The sequence below is a fragment of the Scyliorhinus canicula genome, chromosome 28, assembly GCF_902713615.1.
Source record: "Scyliorhinus canicula chromosome 28, sScyCan1.1, whole genome shotgun sequence".
Taxonomy (NCBI): Eukaryota; Metazoa; Chordata; class Chondrichthyes; order Carcharhiniformes; family Scyliorhinidae; genus Scyliorhinus; species Scyliorhinus canicula.
Window position 1 is genome coordinate 15397872 of NC_052173.1, and position 12707 is coordinate 15410578.

Below are 12707 nucleotides of genomic sequence, written 5' to 3' on the forward strand. Positions count from 1 at the left end.
AAATAAAGGCAATTGCAAAGGTATGAAAACAGAGCTGGCTAAAGTGAACCGGGAAATTAGATTGAGGGGTAGGTCAGTAGAGATGGCAGACAGTGAAGGAGATAGTTCATAACACTCAGTAAGGATGCATTCCAGTGTAAAAGAACCACTCTCAGAGAAGGAGGCACCATCTGTGGCTAACTTAGGAAATAAAAGATTGTATCAAATTAAAACAAAAGGCATACAATTTGCAAAGATTAGTGGTAGGTCAGAAGATTGAACAGAATTTAAAAAACAACAAATAATAACGAAAAATACGGAGGGAGAAATTAGAGTATGAGGTAAACATTGGCTAGAAATAATGGGAAATGGTGCAAGCATTGAACAGATATTTTGGCCTGAGTTCTCAGGCGGGATTCTCTCGTCCCTTTGGCAGTGTAGCCCCTCCCACTGATTGCAGAATGTTGTGGTACAGAGGGATCTGTGTTACAAGAAACACAAGAAGTTAGTGCGCAGATGCAGCCGGTGATTAGGAAGTCAAATGGAATGTTGTTGATTGTCATGGAGAATGGTCTATAAAATTGGTTTTGTTCCAGTGGTACAAGGTGTTGAGGAACAATTTTGGTCTCCTTACTTGAGAAAATATATAATTGCATTGGAAACAGTTCAGTGGAGATTCACTTGATTGATTCCGGGAATGAAGGTTGGATAGGTTGGGCCGATATTTATTGGAATTTACAAGATTGAGAGGTGATCTTGTTGAAACATATCAGATCCTGAGGGGACTTCTGTAGGCGATCTGTGGGCAAGTCCAGTGGAAGAATATTGATTGAGTAAAGTTTGACTTACAACATGCAATGAGATTATGAGGGGTCCTTTCTGAAGAGCTTGAGGACTATCTTGGGACAGATTCTGGGGATGGTAGCACTGTTAAGATGCACTGTTTACTTGTTGGGTTTCATGCTGTCTTAACTTCAGGAATTATCAAATTTAATTAGTCAATTAGGTTGCTGGGGGAATGCCAGGACCATATATCCAGCTTTTCAAAGCTCAAAGGAAACACAGGCCAGTAAATTGTTGTAGCAGTGTTCTCTGACCAATGTTCTCTATTAATTCCACTCCCTGCTCGGATTGTGCAGTTGGTAGGGAAAGGACATGTTAGAACTTAGAACTTAGAACAGTACAGCACAGAACAGGCCCTTCGGCCCTCGATGTTGTGCCGAGCAATGATCACCCCACTCAAACCCACGTATCCACCCTATACCCGTAACCCAACAACCCCCCCCTTAACCTTACTTTTTAGGACACTACGGGCAATTTAGCATGGCCAATCCACCTAACCCGCACATCTTTGGACTGTGGGAGGAAACCGGAGCACCCGGAGGAAACCCACGCACACAGGGGGAGGACGTGCAGACTCCACACAGACAGCGACCCAAGCCGGGAATCGAACCTGGGACCCTGGAGCTGTGAAGCATTTATGCTAACCACCATGCTACCGTGCTGCCCCAAATCTTGCCTGTCACCAACACACATCGGAAAATAGCAACCCTCGCAGATTTCCATCGATTAAAATTCTCTGCTGCGCACACAAAAAACCATCCAACATGTGTTGGCACCGGGTACAGTACCCAGCTGCCAAAACCATACTTGGAAAATTACACTCAATTTGGAAAAACTACTCTGATGTTGCAGTACGACCTATTTAATGAAAGCTATCAAAGATTTAAGGGCATGTGATTGAACCTTTACACATGTTAATCAGTCGAGGATCAGAGTCGTACACATGCCTGATCAAAACTTAGGTTGAACCAAGTGTCATGGTGCGACGTTTAGAGACACGGCCAGGAAGGGAAGCACACAAGGAACAAATCTGGCAGTTCCACCAATCTCATGGAGTCAGAGTTTTACAGCACAAAAACAGGCCCTGCGGCCATCAACCACCTATCTATTCTAATCCAATTCCCCAACACTTGTTCCCGAGCCTTGCATCTCATATATACCCATTACTTTGAGGCATTACTTGAAGTCATTAAAATGTTAACCTTTTTCTATCTTCTGATTGTCTGTTTAGTTCGCCATTTCTTCATGAGTATCTAATCGCAACTTAGATTTCTGCAGCATTCCTAGTTTAAGTGAAGTTAACTCAAGGCGATGAAGTTTGCGTTTTTTTTTTCTTTTGATTTGATTTGATTTGATTTATTATTGTCACATGTATTAGTATACAGTGAAAAGTATTGTTTCTTGCATGCTGTACAAACAATCCATACCGTACATAGGGAAGGAAGGAGAGACTGCAGAATATAATGTTACAGTTATAGCAAAGTGTAGAGAAAAGATCAACTTAATACGACGTAGGTCCATTCAAAAGTCTGATGGCAGTAGGGAAGAAGCTGTTCTTGAGTCGGTTGGTACGTGACCTCAAACTTTGGTATCTTTTTCCTGACGGAAGAAGGTGGAAGAGAGTATGTCCGGGGTGCGTGGGGTCCTTAATTATGCTGGCTGCCTTTCTGAGGCAGTGGGAATTATAGATAGAGTCAATGGATGGGAGGCTGGTTTGCGTGATGGACTGGGCTACATTCACAACCTTTTGTAGTTTCCTGCGGTCTTGGGCAGAGCAGGCTCCATACCAAGCTGTGATACAACCAGAAAGGATGCTTTCTATGGTGCATCTGTAGAAGTTGGTGAGGGTTGTAGCTGACATGCCAAATTTCCTCAGTCTTCTGAGAAAATAGAGTCGTTGGTGGGCTTTCTTAACTATAGTGTCAGCATAGTTCTTCTCCACTTGAGTGGGTTTGTGATCTGTAGCCCTTTCGGGATCTTTTCTGCTTGCTTGCATCTTTGTAGAAACTTAATGTCAGCGTCTGTATGCGCGATCTTATAGCCAAGTTCCGCACACATGAGTGCGGCCTCAACCGGGACCTGGGATTCATGTCGCATCACATTCATCCCCCACCATCTGGCCTGGGCTTGCAAAATCCTACCAACTGACCTGGCTTGAGACAATGCACACCTCTTTAACCTGGGGTTACCCCTATCTCTGGATCTGTAAAGACTTAATTACCTGCAAATGCTCGCATTCTAAGCATTGTCTGGCATCTTTGACTTTGTCCATATATATGTTTCTGGAACCTACCTCTTCATTCACCTGAGGAAGGAGCAGTGCTCCGAAAGCTAGTGTTTGAAACAAACCTGTTAGACTTTAACCTGGTGTTGTAAGACTTCTTACGAGGCGAAGAAGTGCGCAAACATTGAAAGAGGAACGCTGGCAATGGCAGGGAGCTCAGCGAATGAGATGAGTTTTTCTGAGGCCTTTGAAGATGGGGAGGGAGGTAATGAGGCTGAGAAGATTTCTTGGCGGACAAGAATGCGCTGGCGAAAAATCTTGACTGCCAACAGTGAACAAAGAAAGCAGCGCTCCAACTCAGAGGGGCAGAGGACATGGTTGGAGGTGCTCACTGGAACAGGGTACCTCACAAAGATTGGGATAAAGCCAGGGAGGAATGAAATGACAGGGACTAGTACAATCCAAGTCAATTTCCAGAGCTTGAGGGAGCTACTGAAATGATGGACATATGGAGATTTGTGAAGAATAGGACAGGGGGCTGAAGGGTCCTGAATCGCATAAGGCAGAGGCAGGAAGAGTGCTGGAAAAATCAGTGATATTGAGAACATAGTTTTAAGTTTTAATGGTGGGGGGGGGGGGGGGGCAGAAGTAACTGATGTTAGAAATGTAAACAGTTTTACCTATGTCTAGTTCCAATATTATATACACCACTAAGTACTTGATTTCAGCACGGAGTGTCTACTGACGGGAAAACTCTATATGCTGCATTTATTCAACATATGTCTTTTCTCCTTCACCCAAGTATAATAGTGTATAGATGACTCAAGCTGTAAAAATGGAAGACACACGGTGAAACATTTAGCTAGACTAGTAGCAATAGAGGATGCTATCCATGATGGATGCCGATTGCTGTATTGAATTGATACTTGTAACCCCTCTCCCTCTCTCCCTTCCTCACCTGCTTATCTATGGATGAAGCATGCAAGCTGCACACTGCCATGTTTCTTGAAAGAATAGGATTGAAACTATACTAATTGGAATGTAACCACTTACAGCCTACCACTGAAATAGAGAGTAAAAAGAAACACTCGGGATCGCTCCTGGTGTCGATGGACCAGCTGAATGCTTCTTTCGGGAGGAAGGACCGAGCGAACAGTGTTTTAAGTGTTCTGACAAACACTCTCGAAGGTATGTACATTACCCATCATCCTTTTCAACTTTCATATGGGTGATCTTCCATTTAAAATGAATGTGCTGTTCAGTTCCCAGAAGGAAAACACAGTTTGCACTAGTTTTATTTTTCACTATTTTACTGGTGTCCCATTATAAAGTATACAAGAGCAGTTCAGACCAGGTATCTTATTTCCCTGTGTCACTGGTGTCCCATTATAAAGTATACAAGACCAGTTCAGACCAGTATTCATATTTCCCCATTTTACTGTTTTTTCCTTCTGGGTTATGACGTCTTTCGATTACGACAATGTTTCAAGCTATGAAATAAACCAATCTTATCAGTCTCCCCCAATGGCCTAATGAGTACTGTACCTGCTGGCGAGGGAGGGAAACCATCTACCCGAGTTCCCACTCCTGCGATTACCATCCAGGAACTGCTACAGCAAAGTGTACCTGTGGACACTTGGGGAGTACAGCGTTGGGATTATTTCCTTGTTCTCCCCCTCGTTCCAAACCAAGCAAAATAAATTCATGCTGGTGTCCATCAGGATGGTTGCTAATCGTTTCCCACCATAACTCGAGCAGAATCCCTGAGACCCGTTCAAATCCTGCCCCCAGTGAAATAGCAGAGACACAGTTGCGCTGGGTGGCCACCATTTCTGGACGTTTCCAGAGTGGGCTGTCAGTCGAATGTTGCCAGTAGCCGAGACCAGAGACAGCTTAAACTGAGATTCTTCACCTCAGGAATTTGGAGCCCAGCTTGTTTTTTTCTGATATGCTTCCCAAACCCATGACCATGTTGAGAAGCCTCAAATTAAATCTCCTGAGGAATAAATCCACATCCACCTGCTGTTTGTCCAACATGGAGTACACCCTCTCTTCATTGCAACACTTTCCTCAGTCTAGAGTGTCAGGATGGCTGGCCAATTAGTGGATTGACCTATTGGTTTCTGGGTGAATATGTCAAATTGCTAAGGCATGCAAACTGCTTAAGTCTTTGTTATACTTGCTTTTCTAGACTTTACGGCAAATATCAGTATCAGCATCTAATATGTGTCGGCTATGTGGCTCAGTTGGTAGCACTCTAATGTCTCTCAAGGTTCCAGGTTCAAGTCTTACTCGAGGACAACAATCAGGTTTGGCACTCCAGTATCACGGAGTCAAGTGTCAAAACGAGGCCCTGTCTGCCCTCTCAAGTGGATGTAAAAGTTCCCACGGCACTGTTCGAAGAAGAGCAGTGGGGGACAGGCGGACGAGGGGGGGGGGGGGGTTGTTCCCAGTGTCCCAGCCAATATTAGTTTCTCAGTTAACTTCCCAAAATATAATTATCTGGTGATTATCACATTGCTGTTTGTGGCATCTTGCTGTGCGCAAATTGGCTGCCGTGTTTCCCACATTATGACAGTGACTGCACTTCAAAAAGTACTTCATTGGCTGTAAAACACTTTGAGATGACTCGTGGTCAGGGAAGGTGCTACATAAATGCAGGTCACTTCCTTCTCTGAACGTTGGCTTTACGTGATCAAATTGCAAACAACGGCAAACGTGCCATTCTCCCTCGACAGGCTGCACTTAGAAATAGAAGTGGCTTCACTCGCCTAGTTCTGGCAGCATGAGAGATGCACATTCTCGTGGGTCTTGTGAACCGCCGGCAGATTCATTTGGGTTTGCGTCAGGGCAACATTCCGAGGAGGACAAAGAAAACAACTTCAAAGGCACTCTCTGCGAAACAGAACAGTATTGACATTAATGACTTGGCCGAGCTTGCTTGCAAACATTCAAAATGGCGGCAACTTCTCCAACAAGCTGCTTCACGATTCGAGCCGCAGCGTCTTAATGATGAGGTAAAGCGGCGAAAGAACGGGAAGAAAATCCTGCACTCTGGATCCCACTGCCTTATGTTCACTCCAGCCTTATGTGTCCAAAGATCTGCAAGTCAAGAATCGGCCCATTCAGCCACATGAGGACCCGTGGCAGAAAATTGCCACCCTGAGTGGACATTATCTGCGAATCGATGGAGGATTCATTTCCACACTTTAAACCATCAATATTAATCATGTGGCATTGTTTGAACCAATTATAATTGTGATTTAATTGGACACCTTTGTTAACCAGGAAAGATATACACTGTGGAATGAAAGGACAGAAATGCCTGCCTGGTTGATTTAGCTGTTGAGTATTAGGGAAAATTTGCACAACTTTCCCCAGCTGATGATCAGAGCCATGTGGAGTCCGAGAGAGAATGGATTCAAATCATTGGACATAGATCTGAAGCAAAGATGAGGAGAAATCCACTCAGTTAGAGAGTTGTCAGGATCTGGAATGCCGTTCCCGAGAAGGGGGCGGAAGCTGATTCCATGAACCATTTTAAAATCGGGGAGTTGGACAGGGATTGGAAGTTAAGGAACTGATCAAGTCACGGGCAGAAAAACGAGGAGTCGAGGAGTGGGACTGGGGAGGCAATGTGGGCCGAATGGCCTCCTTCAAAATCATGTTTCTATGATTATTGGCTTCAATTTAAAATTCTCAGCCCTTTCGTCAAATCTCTCTACAGCCTTACTTTTCTGTAACTTCCTCTGGCCCTTCACTCCCCTTGAGGTCCCTGTGTCCTTGCAATTCTGGCTTCTTGCGCATGCCCGATTTTAGTTGTCCCACCATTGGGCAGCACAATAGCACAAGTGGCTAGCACTGTGGCTTCACAGCTCCAGGGTCCCAGGTTCGATTCCGGCTTGGGTCACTGTCTGTGTGGAGTCTGCACGTTCTCCCCTTGTCTGCGTGGGTTTCCTCCGGGTGCTCCGGTTTCCTCCCACAGTCCAAATCTGTGCATGTAAGGTGGATTGGCCGTGATAAATTGCCCTGAGTGACCAAAAAAGTAAGGAGGGGTTATTGGGTTACAGGGATAGGGTAGAAGTGAGGGCTTAAGTGGGTTGGTGCAGACTCGATTGGCCGAATGGCCTCCTTCTGCACTGTATGTTCTTTGTTCTATGGATGGCCAGACTGCTTACATTATATTACATAAGATATACAGAACAGAACCCGGCTATTTGGTCAATCCAGCCAATTCTGTTTTTAACGCTCCACCCGAGTCTCCCCCCGCCATCTTTCCCCATCTAAATCCCCCATCATAACCATCCATTCTCTTCTCCATCTTATACTTGTCTGGTTTCCCCTTGAATCCATCTACACTATCCACCTCAACCACTCCCTGTGGGAGTGAGTTCCACATTCTCACAGACGGCTAAACACGCTCGCTATGGGACTTTGTTTCCACTTAGTTAAATCATGCCCCAAGTGTGGGCGAAACCGGAGAGAAACTCCCCAGAGGCCAAAATGTGATGAAATATCGTTTGATTGAGCCAGCGGGAAACTCCCCGAAAAACCCACCACAAATGAACTTTGAAATTTTTCCGCTAAATTCCGCCCATTCTCTCTGTACCTATTTCATCAAAACCTTTCAGAATTTTAAAAACTTCTATGAGGTCAGCTGCATTTTCAAGAGAGAGAGAGAGAGTAAAGACCCAGCTTGTCCATCCTTTTCTGATATGCAAACTGATGCGACCATCAATTCACTCAAAGACACGAGTAGAATCAAACCGAGGTTTTAATCAGCTTAGAACAGAGCCTGCCTGCGACTAGTACAATACTGTGGACCGCCTACAGGTCAACTGCTCTTTATACTTCCTTTCAAGGGGAGGAGCCATGGGTGGAGCCTGTACATGCCCCAACATATCCCCCCGTGGGTGAAGCCACACAGTGGCCCATAGGTGGAGCCCACAAGGTCAACAACACAACATAGCTGTAACACAATGGCAGAACATGATACTAATACACTGGTGAATTACTAGTACTATACATTCACCACACAAACCTGACACATATTTGGGATCATCCTTGACAATGCTTTCCAGTATCTCTACATCTTTTTATGATATGGTGACGAACTGCACGCACGACTCTAAATGTGCTCTAACTAAGGGTTGGTACAGATTTCCTTTAATTCTAGGCTCCACACTCTGAAACACCCTCCCAAAACCTCTCTACCTTTCTCCCCTTATTTAAAACACCCTTAAAATCTCCTACTTTGGTCACCTGTTCTAATATTTCCTGATGTGGCCAAGGTGACCTATTTTATTCAATATTTTTTTCCTGTGGATTGCCTTGGGACCTTTACTCTGTGAAAGGTGCGGTATAAATGCAAATTGTTGTTTGTTAATATGTAGCTTCACCCACCATTTGGAACTTCAGTTTTATTTCACTCCTTTCTTAGGCGATCCCTCCTTCCCCGGATGCTTTTCCTCCATATCGGGCGGTCTTGGGTTCCCCCAGGTGTCGGTGGGGATGTCACACTTTTTCAAGGAAGCTTTGAGGGTGTCCTTGACGCGATTCCTCTGCCCTCCTGTCGCTCGCTTTTGTCAAAGCTCCGTGCTTGTTTCGGGAATCTCATGTCAGGCATGTGGATGATGTGGACCATCCAGCTTGGTCAACGCTCCGATGCTGGGGTGTTAACCTGAGTGAGAACATGGCGTTGGTGCGACTATCCTGCCAATGGATTTGCAGGATCTTGCGGAGGCAGCGATGGTGGTCCTTCTCCAGGGTTTTGAGGTGCCTGTTGTACACAGTCCACATCTCTGAGTCATATAGGAGGGTGGGTATCATTACTACTCTAAAACAGTAAACAAAATTTACAGTGCAGAAGGAGGCCATTCGGCCCATCGAGTCTGCACCGGCTCTTGGAAAGAGCCCCCTACCCAAGCCCACACCTCCACCCTATCCCCATAACCCAGTAACCCCACCCAACCTGAAGCGCAATTTTGGTCACTAAGGGTAATTTAGCATGGCCAATCCACCTAACCTGCACATCTTTGGACACTAAGGGCAATTTATCACGGCCAATCCACCTAACCTGCACATCTTTGGACACTAAGGGCAATTTATCACGGCCAATCCACCTAACCTGCACATCTTTGGACTGTGGGAGGAAACCGGAGCACCCGGAGGAAACCCACGCACACACGGGGAGAACGTGCAGACTCCGCACAGGCAGTGACCCAAGCCGTGACTCAAACCTGGGACCCTGGGGCTGTGAAGCAATTGTGCTAACCACTATGCTATCGTACTGCCCTCTGTACATAATGATCTTGGTGCTGGATCTGAGGTCCTGGCCTTCAAACACTCTCTTTATTGAACCTGTGTACACATAAATGCAGTGCTCCAGGAATTCACTATGGAGTTCATTGGTGGTTGCAATCAGTGCCCTGCCCACAGTAGAATCAAGCCATATAAAGTAAGACTTTCACAGCCACCAGATGTGAGGTCAATGAAGTACCTCAGAAGTGTAGTCACTGTTGTAAAATAGGAAACCCGGCAGAGATTGCGAGGCGGTGACGCAGCGGTATCATCACTGGACTTGTAATCCAGAGATCCAGGGTAATTCTCCACGTTCGAATCCCACCACAGCAGATGGTGAAATTTGAATTCAATGAATGCCTGGAATTAAAAGTCTAATCATGACCATTGTCGATTGTTGTAAAAACCCATCGGGTTCACTAATGTCCTTTAGGGAAGAAAATCTGTCACCCTTACCTGGTCTGGACTACATGTGACACCAGACCCACAGCGATGTGGTTGACTCTAAAATGGCTGAGCAAACCGCTCAGTTCAAGGGCAATAAACGTTGGCCCAGCCAGCAATGCTCACATCCCATTCATGAATAAAAAAAACAGACAGCAACATGATAATAACCAGAAAATCTTTGATTGAGGGAGAAATATTGATCAGGCCCGCGGGAATTAATAATAATAATCTTTATTAGTGTCACAAGTAGGCTTACATTAACACTGCAATGAAGTTACCGTGCACATTTGACAGACCGTTGAAACGTCCATTGACCTCGGGCAGATATTTTCGGTGTCAGGGCAGAGGGGACTGGAAGATCCTGCCCGTTGGCACTGCGAGACCAGGACCAACTGTTGCCACAGTGCTGCGCCAAAGTGGCCAAATATCCTACTGCCCCTCATAACTAGAGTCGCTCACAAAGAATGAGTCGATGTCATGGAGTGGAAGCAAAGCTGTATCTCAGCATGGATTAAATATCCACAAGTGGAAGTTGAAGTGAAAAATGGTGCAGAGGAAATAAGATACGGTTTTATCAACGCTTTTTGCCTCCAGTGTAGTTATTCAGATGCTCCCTAAATAGGGACACCTCACTCAACAGCATATATAAATCAGATACCTCCCACTTGGTGTTCAGACCTTTGCACAGTGAGTCATTAAGTTGTACAGTCCAGCTTCAGTTCCTTGGTCCGTACCGAGTTTGTTGGCCTAACAAATGCAGCAGCTTGTGCTCCTGTTGCCTGAGGTTAAACGTAGGCCGGAGCCTACTTCTGCTGGCTGTTCCACAAATCCTTGCTGCAAGTGGACAAGTGTGGACATCAGATATTGAGTTCGTCCATTACACCCTCTGTGGTAAGTTAAATAGCCTTGCAACCCCACAAGTGAAGGGGAATGGGAAATGGTGCCTATTGGATGAACCCCAGCAAGGAATTGAATGTAGTTATGTTGGACCTGGGCAGGGAGACGGTCACATTAAGCGCCTGTCAAACACTCTGCCTTGCACTCAGTTCCATTGGCTTCAACAGAACTCACTATCAAGTGTGGCATAACGGGCAACAAAAACATGCCCGCTGGTTTTATGCCCTTGCCCAAGTCCAATTTTACCACTATCCCTTCAGAGGTTCCTTCCAACAAACTCCCCTGGCAGGCAGTAAGACTGGGAGAGATTCCTAGTCAGCCATGTGATGGAAATAACATTGGAGCCTCTATCATCACTATCCATAGCTCCACACTACAACATGCATGCAAAAATACATGTTGCCACGGCAACTTGGACCCCCTAAGAGAACTGTAACTCCATCCCCCCCCCCCCTCCCCCCACCACCACCTTTCAGATGATGAGTGGGGGAAATGCACAAAGGTGTTAATTAACACACACGTACTGCGCACAGCTTTGTGTAGTTGACAATGGCGGCTGTTCAATGTTAAATTCTGACTTTTGTGATTTCAGAGCTTGAAGAGTCTCAAAGGAAGTGCCCGCCCTGCTGGTATAAATTTGCTAATATGTTTCTCATCTGGGAATGCTGTCCAATGTGGTTGAAGCTGAAAGAGTACATGCACCTCTTTGTCTTTGATCCGTTTGTGGACCTCACCATCACCATTTGTATTGTCCTCAACACTCTCTTCATGGCAATGGAACACTACCCAATGACAGAGTCCTTTGAAGACGTCTTGGCAGTGGGAAACCTGGTAAAGCTCATGCGTTATTTCTCTTTTAACAGCAATGGTGCAGCAATGTTGCATTACATGGAGCTCAGAAACAAACCATTCAGCCCCACTGCTCTGCCCCGGTGTTTATGCTCCACACAAGAATCCTCCAAACCTACCTGATCTCACCCTTCAGCATATTGATATATTCCCCCTTCAATGAGTCTCTGCTTTTCACGTCAAGCGCTCCCTGCGGTAGTGACTTTTTCACACTCTGGCTAGGCGGGAGGGGCAGAGAGAGACAGCTCGTCGCACTTTAATTGGGATTCATCCTCTTCACCTTGGCGACCTCGGGTATAAATCATTACCAATTTATAATGATATTCTAAATATCATTTATAATAATCTTTATTAGTGTCACAAGTAGGTTTACATTGACACTGCAATGAAGTTACTGTGAAAAGCCCCTAGTCGCCACATTCCGGTGCCTGTTCGGGTCACGGAGGGAGAATTCAGAATGTCCAATTCACCTAACAGCACGTCTTTCGGGACTTGTGGGAGGAAACCGGAGCACCCGGAGGAAACCCACGCAGACACGGGGAGAACGTGCAGACTCCGCACAGACAGTGACCCAAGCCAGGAATCGAACCCGGGACCCTGGGGCTGTGAAGCAACAGTGCCAACCACTGTGCTACCGTGCCACCTGCACAGACTATTGCAACCACTAGGGGTCGACCAGAGCAGCAACACTTGTGCTGGGAGGGGGGGGGGGGACCAAAAAAACTGAAATTACTATTCGTGAAACTCAACGATGAGAAATTTCTGCCAAATGGCAGATGAGCTGGACGTCCGCCATTGGCATTCTATTTTCTGAGTTCTCAAAAACATTTGTGTTTCACTGACAGTTACTGCAGTAGGAACTGCTGCTTCCCACCTTCATGGTTCTTCCAACAGGCTTTAAAATAAAATCTACATTGTCCTGTCTCCCCTACTTTCATCAACTGCCAGTCACTGAGAGAGTGCGAACTGTCTGCAGAGCAGTGGTTGGAGGAGCTGTGAGCGTGGGCGAGACAGAGCTGCTCCTCCAATCACAGATCCTGTCTCACCTATGCTCACTGCTCCAACTCCTCCAATCATAGCCTCCCTTGCTGCTGCTCCAGAGACAGAATCTATGATTGGAGGGCCAGTAAGTGTGGGAGGAAGGGGGCCTGTCATTGGAGGTTGATAG

The 12707-nt window shown here is 45.9% G+C and overlaps 1 protein-coding gene across 5 annotated transcripts in view; it reads left to right on the top strand.

The window, feature by feature from the left end:
• The window catches only part of LOC119958116 (sodium channel protein type 8 subunit alpha-like), a 222129-nt gene that overhangs the window by 139458 nt on the left and 69964 nt on the right, over positions 1-12707 (top strand). For all 5 annotated transcript variants that reach the window (XM_038786357.1, XM_038786356.1, XM_038786360.1 and 2 more), the window contains exons 11-12: positions 4102-4234; positions 11283-11521. In XM_038786357.1, coding sequence (XP_038642285.1) covers positions 4102-4234; positions 11283-11521 — 372 coding nt within the window. The remainder of the gene's footprint in view (positions 1-4101; positions 4235-11282; positions 11522-12707) is intronic.